The 14,464-nt window shown below is 37.6% G+C and overlaps 1 protein-coding gene across 8 annotated transcripts in view; it reads right to left on the minus strand.

Moving 5' to 3' along the window:
• Positions 1-3,049: 3,049 nt before the first annotated feature.
• The window catches only part of nrxn2a (neurexin 2a), a 231,765-nt gene continuing 220,350 nt past the window's right edge, over positions 3,050-14,464 (minus strand). For all 8 annotated transcript variants that reach the window (XM_038273923.1, XM_038273925.1, XM_038273927.1 and 5 more), the window contains 2 exons: positions 8,265-8,349; positions 3,050-5,511 (listed from right to left, as the gene is read on the minus strand). In XM_038273923.1, coding sequence (XP_038129851.1) covers positions 4,709-5,511; positions 8,265-8,349 — 888 coding nt within the window. In that variant the 3' untranslated portion in view covers positions 3,050-4,708. The remainder of the gene's footprint in view (positions 5,512-8,264; positions 8,350-14,464) is intronic.

Genomic DNA, 14,464 nt, shown 5'->3' on the forward strand with positions numbered 1-14,464 from the left:
GCTTCACCATTTTGGCTCAGGGGGTCATAAACTCAAGTTCTGGTTTAAACATGAGTTTGAACAGTTTGCAACTCAAAAGCAGCTAAACTCAGTGATTACTAATTTCAGCTTATCAGCTCATTCTTTGTGCTTCTTGTGATGTATTTTTTTTTCTACCAAACATACACATCAGGCAGAATGCACTGTTCTTTTTTCAATGCCCTTAAAAAAAGGTTTTCAATGTAAATATACATTTGTTTGCAAAAAAGTACAAAAAAAGCAACCCTGTGCTCCCGATTTCTGCAGCTGAATCAAACAGAAATATTTTTAATAATTGACAGAGTTTGGGTGTTAGTGTAGAGTTTACGTATTCTCCCAATGTCAGACGGGGTTTACTCCTTCCTCCTTCTTATCCCCACTATCTTAGAATTTTGTCTTGATTTTTCTTTGTAACTGTACAACATCAAAATCATCAAAGCTATACCTAATTAGCCCAGCCAATATAAGGAATTACAATAACTTAGCAGTTAATGTTTGCTTTGTTTAATAAGTTCAGATTGAAAATAGAAGAAAAAATATATATACCTTGCTTATTTATGCATAAAACTACTGACTGGGCTGAGCTGCACCTCTTCTATGTCTCTCTCTGTACTTAAGAGGAAAAAATTATGGAATTACTATGTACTAATATGGCAGATGGTTGTGTTGACTTCTCTAATATAAGGCCCCAAGATAATAAAAATCGCTTCTCCTCAGGCCTGAGGAAATAATATTGATCCAATTATAATTCAAATCGCTCTCCAGAGTAGAACCAAGAACACTGACATGATTTGCTTGAACAAGAAACAGACTTATGGTGCTCCACAAGACCAGAGTAGATCAATCCATGGGGTGTAATCCATGCAGCCAAACCTGGCAAGTATTCATGAGCTGGCTCAGTTAAACAGCGCCTAATGTGTTGGCGCTTCTCTTTAAAAAAAGAAAAAAAGAATCGGCCATCTGGGTCATTTACGTACTTGTGGAAACATGACGGAGTCCTGATTCTATCACAATGTGCAGTGAATCATCATCCTAGACAAAGAAGACAGATTAAGGGTTTTTCAAACTTAGACTTAAAAGGGCTAAATTAGTCACATTTAGATGCAGACATCCTGTTTTAACTAAAAGTATTTTTTGGTTTTATGATGAATGTCTGATACCCAGGCGATACTGTCCCTACAGAATTATGCCGCCTCCAAAGCAGAGAGACAGAGAGAGCAAAGAGAAACTAATGATGAAATCCAAGTGTAACAGACACTTTTCTTGACCTGTGATTTATAATAAAAGCTGCTTTTTCATGTTTAACATGTTAACTTTTCTGTTAGTGTAGTGTAGCCCCTGTAGATTAAATTGGATTTAATTCCCAAGTATCATGTTAATTTAATTTAAAAAGAAGAAACAGTGATGTTAGAAATTAAGCATATATATTTTCAAATACAACTTTAAATATGAATATTACCGTACATGCTTTGGTTTTTGAACGAATGTTGCCCAGGGTACTGTGAACTTTATATCACCTCATATACGTGGATGTATTCACCAGCTATTCACAAGTTATCTTGCTGAAGCCTTGACTTCCCACAACTTCTCTACTTCCTTTTTTGAGACCTTGATATTTTTTCAAGCTTTGTTTTCTTATTGTTGCTGCAGTTATATCCTCTGGCAAGTTGGACTGTTGTAGCAGTAGATCACGAAAGCTAAGATGTATGGAAGCCTGCTTAGGAAAACATTCAGTGACCTTTACATTTAGATAATATCATGCTGGCTCTGGCAGTGTTTGGTTGAACAGGGTCTGCATTGCAGAGGGAGAATGATATTCTGATGACATCTTAGCAAACAAGTCACATGTCAAATTATGAGTTTTAAACAATAGGAGGCATTTTCTTATCTTAAATTGTTTTTTCTTTGGTTTCCCAAACCAGAAATTACCTTTAAATAATCTAAAACCCGTGTATAAATCCAAGGTTTTGTAGATGGTAACAAGGCTCCAAACACATAGAACAGGTTTCATACACCACAAAATAGTCAAGCTTTACTAACTAGCTATGTTTTAGATTGTCAAGTTTTTGTGTTTCATTTGAGATAAATAAAAAAAAAGTTTTTTTGTTTGGTCCTAAACAGGAATGCCCAATAAGATACTAACTTTAGACTGATGAGCAATTTGACATAAACGGTGAAAGTGCCTAAATGACTTCACTGTTGATGGGTAACATATGGCAGGTTATTTATTTTACCTCAGCATTTCAGGAATCATTGCACCTCAGCATAAACTGTCATTAACTAACAAAATGGAGCCCTAACCAATGGGCTACAAATCCTATTTCGAAAAATATCCTCATTTTCATTGACTAAGATCTGGAATCCTCCTTTTGGGCAGATCCCAGATAACCATAAATTGTCCAGTCATGACAGCTGTACGATTTTCTTTTTGCATGTTATCAATACAAAGATTAGTTCATTTACATAACAATGTAATAAAAAGGTCAATTAGTAGTTCAATTAAAAAAACTGAGGTATTTATACTTTAAAGAATCCCTGAAGCTGAGTGATATATTTTCATGTATATATTTGAGTAATTTCAATTTTCTTGGCTTACAGCTAATGAAAGCTCCACATTCATTAGAAAAATCAAAATGTAACATAAAATTAATTAAACAATGAGCTTTAACAACAAAAGAAAATAAAAACAAAAAAACAAATTAAACAAAAGACAACCTAACCAAATTTCAGCTCAAGAAGCTACCTGTCGATAAGAATATTAATGGAAAGTTGAGTGGAAGGAAAAAGTGCAAATAATGTGCAAGAGTTCAAAGAAAACTAAGAACAAATACAATAAACTGACGGACTAATTGTTCAAATGTCTGACATTCATGTGGTAAATGTTTTCTGAGCAACCGAGTTTTGTGTTTTCATTTACTGGAAGCCAAATTTATCATAATGAGCAGAAGATGAATTCCCTTTTATGAATTGAAATAGCTGTATGTGTCAAAGATCAGTTTAGGTCAGCAAGAAACATCACATAACACAGGTGTGTACAAAGTATATAATCAAGTGTATTTCATCTTTATCCACGTTCTGTACACATATTAAGATCCATTTCACATGAACACTATACAATAGCAATGAGTGAGGAATGGTATATTTTCTGAGAACTGAGCAACTCACACTGGATAGCACTTTTAATAAAGAAAAAAGAAATCACACAGCATGAGTAGATAACTGAAAAAAGTTGTTATACCATCTGATTCATTTAGTTTTAGCACATATAAAAAGCACACCAAAATAAAAACATTGTTTTCTTCCATCCCTCTGTTTTCTCTGCATAATCTGAAAGGCAAACAAGGAATATAAAAACAATGAGATATCTGCAGCTATCAGAGGAGAGTGTGCTTCTTTTTATTCTTTATTTTTGTCCAGATTAAAGTAGAAAGCAATCTAAAATGTGATACGTTAAGAAGAGTGGTAACAAGATACATCGAAATATCAGAGAAATATTACAGTTCACAAATTTAATTTTTCATCCCATAGAATAGTCTGGATAACTGATATAAAAAAAATTATTACGTTTTGGCTGCTTTACAAGGATTATCTTATGTCTTAGAGAAATGCTTCCACATTCCGTGTGCTTTTAAAATTTCAAATGACAGTATATTGGAAATATAAGGTTGGGAGTGAGCCGGCCGTTCTGTGAAACGTTCTCCAGAAAATTGGGATTCTGTGCTTCTCAAAGCTCCATTCAGACTGCAACAGTTTGGTGTGGTGATGACGATGATGATGATGAGTGCTGGACCAACAATCTCGGATGCGTTTGCTTTGATCACATCTTTGTCAGTCTGCTAACCTCTATATGTACAGTACATACAAGCAGTGTTCGTAGAGGAATACCTTCAAAATTATTTCTTCAAGGAGTACTGACTTAATTATCTCACACAAATAATACCTCAGATTCATCTGACTAAGACATTCGAGGATCGCTGCGTGGAGGTATGTAGAGGGATTTCGTGAACACTTTAGGATGGAGCTAGATGTCCTGGCTTGTTCACAGCACAACTATCCATCGGTGGAAATAATCCCATCTCATGTGGATGGGCAAACGCAGAGCGATCGGGGTAGTTTGAAAACAGAAAACCCATAACGTAACACGGAGGCTGCTGATGTGATGTCTCTTCCGAGTGAAAAGGGTTTTCTCTTCGAGTGCGCTCAGGAGGGCTGCTGTGGCGCCTGCTGCTCATCTACCATAAAAATTCAATAACTGGCCTGTTCTGCTTCATGTATCATAATGGGGACATTGAGACTCAGGATAGAGAATTACAAAGAAGTCCAGAGGAACTGGATGTCCTCAGCACTTTCTTCACAGTACCATATCCATGCTATGTACAAAGCCTAAGTGGATATTCTCTTTTCTAGCCAAGTTAGGAACATAAAATAAAAATTGTGCACCAACAAAGAGATGGTGAATAAGGTTAGATCATGTTTCATCGACATTTAATTTAACACTGCTGGGGAATTTCCTGGAAATCCGATGTTTGATTTGCTTTTAGAGGACATTTCTTTGCAGACTGGAACCTTTTTCAGATACCTGATAAATACAGGTTAAAAAAAAAACAGAAAAAACAAAACAGAACAAAGAAAACAGCATACTCTCATCCCCCAGTCTCAGTCCAGCTTTCTTTACTCTCCTCTTTTAGTTTCAGACATAGTATTCCTTGTCCTTGTTCTTTTTGCCCTTTGTGATGGCCTTTGCCACAGAGGCGGTGGCTGTGCTTTTGTCTTTGACCACTGCTCCATTGCCCTCCACGGTGGAATTGTTGGCAAACGTGTGGCCCTGGTCTGCTGGGTAGGAGCCCTCATCCCGGTTGCGGTACTTGTACATGGCATAGAGGAGGATGAGGATGCAGAGAGCAGCAGCAGCCACAATACCGACCACCATCCCTGTGGTGCTACTGGACTCCCTGATGACCTCCACGGCACCTGGTTGGTTCTTTTCATCAGAGGCTGTGGGATTGGCTGTGGGCACATGGGGAAAATTGGGGGGGTACGTTAGTCCTGGTGTGTTACGGGAGGAAGGGGGAGCAGGGGGCAGGAGCACCTGGTCACGGGTGTTCATTTTGCCTGCAGGGATGTGGAGCTGGTCAGGATTAGTTGTGGGAACAAAAGGAGGTAAGGGGCGGGATTTCTGGACTCCACCCTCACCGGCGGCGGGAGGTGGAGGAAGGACTGTCCTGTCAGTGACCAGGGGGGAGTTATTTTTGTAAAAGTCCTCATCGTCGGATTCCGTCATCTCCCCCGAGCCGAATGCCGAGACTTCCACAGGGTCACCGCAGTCCTCCTGGTCCGGGGGGCAGGAGGGGTGAGGGGGGAGGATCAGGGACTCTTTGGTGGTTTCAAGAGGGGAGAGGAGGGTGGGAGGAGGGGGGATGACGGGGTAACGGGTAGCAATGGATGGGGGCTCAAGGGAATCCACTGTTATAATAGGCAACACTAATTCACCTCCTAGAAAGGAAAGAGAAGAGGTAAGGCATCCTGAATTAGAACAGGTCTGAGTGAAGAATAAAACATCATGTGGCTCATTTCTGACATGTAGGCTAATGTCAGATGGTTGATTACTGATATTATTATATCAGTTTGCCAAGCAAAACAACTAATGCTTTCCAAATGTTTCACGTGCTGTCAAACCACCAACTTTATTGTATTTAACTGAAGATTTATGGAAGAACAAACAAATTAGCTCAAACTTGTAAAGCGGAAATACGATTTAAAGTATATCTACTTTAATTCATACTCCTAGATAAGATCCAGTAGTAATAACTGCCTCTAGAATTTACCTATTTGGTGAAAGAAGTGCAGCTGTGTTGGGATTTTAATTTAATGTCAGTATGAATACTCAGCTGAAGACCTCAGTGCTTACGTAGAAGTCACTAAAGGGGTCATAGAATTATTCTATAGGGGATTTGGTGCTGGTCCTTAAGGTCTCTGAATATGGTGTAACATTGGTTGGGCTGAAAATGGCATATTTGCTGTTCTATGAGCCCTAATGCAAGCCTGGTTAAGAGGCCAAGAATGAAACGACAGGTTTTCTTCCTTTTATGGTAGGCTCATGATAATTTAGATGAGCCGTGCGCTGACTGGTTGGTTTACAACGTGTGAAGCTGCTAAGCAAAGAGGCGTCATAGCAACAAGCACTCAGTCACTGAAACATCAAAATTGTTGATATGGTAGGGTGACCAGACGTCCTCTTTTTCCCGGACATGTCCTCATTTTCATACCTATAAAAATTTCCAGGGGGAATTTCAAAATCGTCGGGATTTTGGTCGACTACAATGCAGCAGAACCGAGCTGTCAGCTCCGGGGCTGGTCCGGGAACCCCCGGCGGACGGGGGCAGAGAGCCCAAACCTGACCCGGTGACGGTAGCATGGACACAGGTTGCTCCGTGCTTCCCCCTGCCTGCGGCTCATGGCGGCTCATGGCTCTCTGCTGAGGTCTGGTCCAGTCAGCGGCCAAGCAGTCGACACTTCAACCCCCCATAAACCCTAATTTCGGGGCGTGAGAAAAGTTCAGGCCACAACCAAATAAGGCAACATTCCATAGTTTACGTCAACTCTGGGCTTTGTTTAAATTTGCCAGTTTTATGGTGGAAGTTTAGAACTGTGAGATTTGCAGAGAAGGACAATGTGAACTCGGTTTTGCATTCTATGACCCCTTTTAATGAAAACAGCACTATGAAGATTAAAGAACAAACCAGATGGTGGAGGGTTAGATTTGTAGTCAAGCTTAAAACAGGCTTAGAGTACAAAACCAAATCTCAATTTTTTCTGATTTTTGTCCAGTTCATCATCTATAAGGTGTCCTATAAGGCCACTTTATAGTAGTTTCCTCAACCAATGTGACCTTCATAGAAAAGAGAGGAAGAAAGAAAAGCCAAATTGATAAAAGAAAGTCAAGAGAAATCCCATTTGCAATTTCTGACCAGTTTATAGCGGCGCAACCATATTTGTTATGCAAAACAGTTTGTATGACAGAAAATGCTCCTTATTGCCCTGAATACATCCTCTGCAAAATAATAAACTACAGGGGCAGCAGAGTAAAAGCTGCTGGGAATCAAAACATATCCACAGCTATAATTTTGGTGGTTTCACAACTACAGTTTTTGGATTTCCATATATTAAAAACATATATAATTTCCCATCAACTACAAAACTATACACTACTATGTTTTGCTCACTTAAAATCTCAAAATAATACATCAAAGCTGATGGTTAGCAACACAAAATGTGAAACTGTAAGCATTTTTGAATGTTGTTGCCAGGCACTGAATATAACTCTGTTAAAGGTGTAATTCTTTGAGGTCTGGGTAGCCAAAAGAGAAATCTATAAGAACATAAAAACATACAGGAACCAAAGCCCAACACAACCCTAAAGAGGTCACATGCTGCCAAAAACACACAAGGACACATAGGAGGCTGAAGCTGCATGAGGGACAAATGATAAATGGATAAACGTGCAAAAAAAAAGCAAATGGCCGTGCCACTGTGCACATCTGTGGGCGGAGAATCAGGGATGACAAGAGAGCAGACAGATTGTTATTTGAAAGAAAAACAAAGTCTGTCTGTCTGATAGTATCTATCATCTATCTATCTATCTATCTATCTATCTATCTATCTATCTATCTATCTATCTATCTATCTATCTATCTATCTATCTATCTATCTATCTATCTATCTATCTATCTATCTATCTATCTATCTATCATCTATCTATCTATCAGTCTGTCAGGTATTTATGGCAACTCTTTTCCCTTTCATCATTATTATTTGAGTCACACGTTGCAGAGCCAGCCAGCAACAAACAATTCTGATAAGGTCATATTAATAATGGAGGCACCAATAATAAGGTCAGACTCGTTCTTGAGTTTCAAAGCTTGTAACTGTCACAAACCTGATCTACTGTCATCCTGTCTTAATTACTGCGGCGCGCTCTTCATTTTCCACTCATTTTCATTAATTCAGTCCAGCTGAGTGATTTGCAGATGCATTTATGATGAATAAAAATTAGATGAGGCTGTAGTGAATGAGAGCAAATGTTTTGAGCGAGTGGTGGATAGAGAGGAGCAGAGACATGAAGACTGACTTCAACAGTTTTGGAAAACAATTATGAAACCAGTACATTCTGTCCTTTCACAATCCTTAGCAGGAGTCAGATAGCAGTGCAGACAGATCCTCCCTTGGCTTTCCCATTGGCTACCCACCTGTTCCAGGTTCACACTCTTCCAGGTCCTCGTCGTCACTTGGACACTCAGCTGATGCCACCAGAATATCATCAGAGCTCTGAGGCTGAAAAGTGAATAAACAATTAACACATTGCAGGCTGGATTTTTTTTTCTTTCATCAGCTTTTACTTTTGACTGCTGTATTTGAGAAATATCTGCCAAACACAATGCTCTGTCACAGTACTGTTTTTAGTTTTTTTTTTTTTGCTTGGAGCAACTTTAGTAAGTGTGAATGTTCAAAAGCAGCACGTACACAGCAGCTCTTTATTCTTTAACCCCTGTGGTTCTTTTCATGCACTGTGTGTGCAAATACAGAATAAACGTTACTAAATGATTGCCTGAAAGCTAAATGTCATTCAAATATTTTTTTCACTAATTTGTTACATAGATTTCCACAAAAACCTGACCTGCTTTAAATTAAACAGAAAAACCAGAGCTGAAGATGGATTTTCCTTTTAAACCTTTGAGTGTACTAACAAGAAGCAATACATGGATGAAAGATTGTTAAATAGACAATTTGGTTCATTTAAAACTTAAAAAAAAGAACAGTTTATTATTTTTACTTTTTAAACCTTTTTGAGAATTAATTTAAAAATCATACATGGTCAAACATGATGAACCTTTTCCAGTTAAAACCGTTTTATTGAGATTCATTACCAGCTTTTAATAGGCATTTAAATTTGGCCAGAGTTTTAATTTGTTCCATTTGATTGACCTCAGTTACATTTACACATTCATATACATTTTTATGTATATTGATAAATTTATATTTTATGTACATGTAGGTTTTCACATTTACTCGGCCAGCCACATTTTTCTATCATTCAGTCAAAAGACAATGAGGTGAGTTCCTCATGTCTGCACAACAACGTTTTGCTCAAGAGTTTGGTTTTGGACCAACAGCTCTGCCTATATGTGTGGTAATGCTCGTTGCCCAGGGCACCACTCAGTCAGAAATTGCATGGATAATCAAAAAAGCAAACCAAAAAGAAACAAGAAAGCAAAACAAAATTATGATGATTGATCCTCCGAAAAATATGTCCTTTCGCTTACTGATACATATTTCAACGTTACAGGTGACTGCTTTGCTTTAGTGTAATATCTGTAGATATTACACTACCATACAGGCTTAGAGCTTAATGCCCAGAACTTTACTTTGCTCCTTTTTTTCAACACAATTTTGAAAGCTTTTGTCATGTATAGTTTAAAATATAAATCCGAATCTAACTGGATTGTGCTATTTTAATGGGCCTGCGGGTGGGTTCAGCTTAGACAAATGTTTAAGATCCACATATCTAATCAATGCCAAACACAATTTTTTTATTGAATTTATATTTCCTCCAACCCAGTCTCATGGGAAAATGTACCCCCACTACGTTGGTCCACACTGCAAAACGTAGTGGAGGTACATTAATGGCCATTTTTTTGTGGTACTGTTACGTTTCTTCTACCTATACGCTTTCTATTGTTTTACGTCCTAGTCACGTGACTTTCAAGATTCCAGCTGGGAGAAGAAAAAAAATAAATATATGGCCGACATTCGCTCATTTTTTTTGTGGAAAGATTAATGACTTGAGTTTGTTTTTGCATTAAAAGGAGTTTTGATTACATTTCTAGTGAGAAATGTATAGTTTGTTGCCAGAATATTTACTCAGGGAATGTACATATTCACTTGCATTAATCTTTCCACAAAAAAAATGAGCGAATGTCGGCCATATATTTATTTTTTTTCTTCTCCCAGCTGGAATCTTGAAAGTCACGTGACTAGGACGTAAAACAATAGAAAGCGTATAGGTAGAAGAAACGTAACAGTACCACAAAAAAATGGCCATTAATGTACCTCCACTACGTTTTGCAGTGTGGACCAACGTAGTGGGGGTACATTTTCCCATGAGACTGGGTTGATTTCCTCACAAGACAAGAATAACAAGTACCCAAATAAGATTTTAACAAAAATATGTATGGTTTTAGGGCAAATTAAACACTTTTACAGGTCATTTACACATGGGTTAATCAGTTAAATAAACTCTATAAAGGACAGCCATCTTCTTACTAAAACAAATCATGTCTGGTATAATATGAAATGAAAGCAATTCACATTTTCATTGACATATAGCATGTCCTTCTACCATCTTTTCTAAAGAGGTAATATACCCACAAATTGAAACATGAATAATGTCCAGTCCCTAGTCATTGCATACTGAACTATGTAAACAAATAACCATTGACTTATGGTACATTCTGATGATGCACAGGGTTAATGTCATGACCAAAGGCTGTGACATGTGCAAAACAAGTCCAACAATGGCATTTGTGTTTTTGTCCAGATTCATCTTGATGAAGTAAAAATACATTTGTCTCAATTGTGCCAAAGTTACAGCTCTGTTCTTTACAACTAAAACCTTTATAAGTTGAATTTTCACCAACTGATTTAATTTGAGGCATCTCCTGGGTTTTTAAAAGGACTACAATGGTGTTTTGAGGCTTACGTTTTCTTACCAATTAAAGACAAATGTAGACATTGCATCTGTGGTTCCACTGAAAATATATCACACCTTTACACAGGTTTGCATTCAGACCAGGTAACTCTAGAGATATTCTCACTTTAAATTATTTGTGTATTTTCAGTATCTTCTAAAACATTCAAACCCCACTGAAAGTGTTACAAAAGTTTTATATTTATGAAGCCTTAATACTATATGAGAAACTATAAACTAAATCATGTTCAAAAGCATGTGTTATCAAAATCATTTACATGAAAAAAAGCATAAACATAATTAAACAATGGCAATATCCAAGCAATTCTAACCTTGGATTAAAGGATATATAGCAGATCATGTATTTTTATTTTTTTTTTTTTTTATTTATTTTTAGCAGCAGCTTTGATTTGTGAAGCCCTTAATCTATTTTCATCCACAATTCTAAGAACTGCCAGTGATTGGGACTGTGGAACACAGAATTAATTCTGTAATTATTAAAAAGTGGGCTGCACAGTGTTGCAGTGGGCAGCACTGTTGCCTTGCAGAAAGAAGGTCCTGGGCTTGATTCAAAGTCTTTCTGCATGGAGTTTACATGTTCTCCCTGTGCATGTGTAGGTTCTCTCCAGGTACTCCAGCTTCCTCCCACAGTCCAAAAACATCACTGTTATCTTAACTCTCCTTAGTTGTGAGTGTGTGTGTGAATGGTTGTTTGTTTGTTTGAAAATGGATGAATTGAAAGGGTCTTTCCTCTCTTATGAAAACGAGCATTCAGATTCCTCCTTTTTTTCCTCATTACTCAACACTGGATAATGGAAGTAAATTTATGTACCTTCAAAAAGGGAAATTTGAGGTCTACTAGAATCCTTTTGAAGAGCGTTTGGCTTACTTTGTGTTTCTGACATTCTGCCTTATCATCTGTCAACACAATCATATAATAGTAATACTAAAATAACTCTTATTAAACAGCTACATCTGCATGCAAAGCAGCCATACAAGCTCATGGCATCTACTCTTTGCTGATAAACATTTGATTAAACTTTTAAATACTCATAAAAGCACTTAGGTTTAAAGTTTTTCTTTTTAATGAAATCCTAGAAAAGAGCCAGACACTGTTTGGAGCAGAGTGTATAGTAGCACACCGAGGTCCCTGCTCCACCTGTTGCTGTACACTTCCAGTTGGAAGAGAGAATTAAGCCTGCAGCACTTTTCCCTCCGTTACAAGAAAAAAAATTAATTAGTTATAAATATTTCTTGCCATGAATTAAACAAGGCTGCCTCTCCTGTATTTCTACAATAGGCTTTGTATTAAAATCTAAACAACATCAAATTATAGATTTAGATAATGTTATAGATAAAAGTATTACAACTATAATATGTGTATTATTTTAGCAGGATTAACTTTTTACATTATGCAAAAAAAATTTTATTTATATTCTTTTTGTTAGAGTAAAAATATAATGAAAATAACTTATTTTCACCAAAGGTTATGGCTTGAGAATCTCAAAGTGTTTCATGAATGATGGTGTTAGTAATTTATGAGCACATCTTTTTAAAGTCTGTCTTCAAAGTAAAAATGAACAAAGCACAAGTGTTTGAGTTCGTTGGTCCCTGTGAGGAAATCTAAAAATCTAAGGAGCAAAGGCTCATTGTTATAAAATGCCATAGCCTTTCCAATGCAAAGACAAACTAAGGAGTCTAATCTATAATCTGTTTTCACATTGTATTTTTTTTTTTAACCTTTTGCTCTTTTAATGGAGTTTGAGGGATCCTGTAACCTGATGGCAACTGTAAGGAGTGTCACTTTCTCACACTTGAATCTAAAGCTTCTTATATAATTATTTTTTGCAACATATGAACTGATTTTAAATTTGAATACGTGTGTATCAAAACACATGAAAAGGTGCCTCTAATAAAACCACAGTATGACGAGAGAAGTCATTAGAAAGGATTTAGAGATTTACATCTAAAGTGTCGCTTTATTAATTTGCTGTGAAGCTAAATATATGATTGGGGTTTGCAACAGAACATACAAAAATTTTCGACCTAATCTAAGTTTTGTAAAGAGATCAACTGGGTGGAAGTAAAAGTGTTTGAACAATATATGATGTATTAATTGGCAGGAATATGTGTTCAAACTAGCTTTACAGTTATCCCGTCCAAGTGTAAACATTTAGTACCAGTGCAAATGTAACACAGAAGAATATTTTCCCGAGACCCTATTAATTTGTGATCAAACAAAGAAAAAATATAAATGTTTTGACCCTCGCCTCAGTTTTTTTATTTTTACAAATAAAATATCTAAAAGATCATGAAAATCCCTTTGAAAACCTAAAAGAATCTCCAGATTGTATTTATCAATATTGACTGTAACTTGAACAAGGACTCATTTGCTCCACAGAGTAAGTAAACAGAGTGCCAGGTACAGCTCTCATTTTGGCCAAAGTGAGACAATTTAGTGAGACAATTTTTTTAAATTAAAAATCTTTAATTAATGGCAGAACTCGGAAAAATTAAGCTAAAAAAAGACCTTTAATGTGACAGCTAAATTAATTATTCTCTAGTTTCAAAGGATACCAGCCATGAGTGGTCGCTCAAGAAAAGGGTAAGGCGTTATTTAAATTTGAACGATTATGGTTCTGATTTCAATTCCTTTCTTTGATTCTGGTTCCTATTGATTCTCGATTCTGGTTCTTTTAAAGGTGCTAGTAGGAGATCTTGGAAAAATGGTTCCAGCAAGCTATATTTTTGAACATACACAACCATGCCTCTCTCTTCAGACCACCCCTCTAATCCACGCCTTCAAAACACATGAACGCGCATGTTGTCTGTCGAGGTGTTAAGATGTTTCCAAGATCGAGAACGAAACAAGCCGAGACAAAGTGCTCGTGACATTAACTAACAACAACATAATGCTACGTTCACACCTAAAGCAGCAGAGGCTGAAAAAGCAGCTAGTTTACATGCAAAGTCAATGGTTGATGTGCATCAAGGTGCAGCAAAAGGTCCTGCAGCATGTCTAGAGCAGCAGGAGCAGCTCGTCGCCGATCTGGGAGCTGGCAGGGAGACAGACAGCACTGATGATGCAGAGCGCTATGATCACTCCTCTGAAACAGTTTATTAACGCCTAATTTAACTTAAAATGCTTAAATCTGCCGGCAAAACATGTTCATTTTTATTATCCTTGTGCTTGAGGTTTGGATTACGCACGTGAAAAAACGCCTTCCAGCCACCGCGGCAAACCATGAAGAGGGAACTGGGCCAGAGGCTGCTGTTGAATGGGATTCCTAGTGACAGCACACCGCTGGTATGAGGGGGTCGATATTTGAAGGCAGGATGGTAATCTGGATGAACTGACTTCACTGACGATGGTCAGGTGGACTTTCTCACTTAGAAATAGATTCAAACTACTTTATTCCCACTGATCACAGCAAATACAGCTGCCATTGTTACACGCAAAGAAAATATAGGGTAGCTCCGCCCAACGCCTATCAGACCCACTTTTATCACGGCGCAGCTAGAGCAGCAGAGATGCTTCAGCCACTCGTCAGAACTAAACTTGTACAAGCATCAAAAATGAAGACGCATGCACGTTTTTGCTGCTCCTGCTGCTTTAGGTGCGAACGTATCATAACAGTGGCTAGCTTCCAGCCATGGCGTCCTGCACGAGCACTGGGGGGGTCGATTCGTTCACGTATCAGA

The sequence above is a fragment of the Cyprinodon tularosa genome, unplaced genomic scaffold (assembly GCF_016077235.1).
Source record: "Cyprinodon tularosa strain WSP-4 unplaced genomic scaffold, ASM1607723v1 ctg9, whole genome shotgun sequence".
NCBI lineage: Eukaryota > Metazoa > Chordata > Actinopteri > Cyprinodontiformes > Cyprinodontidae > Cyprinodon > Cyprinodon tularosa.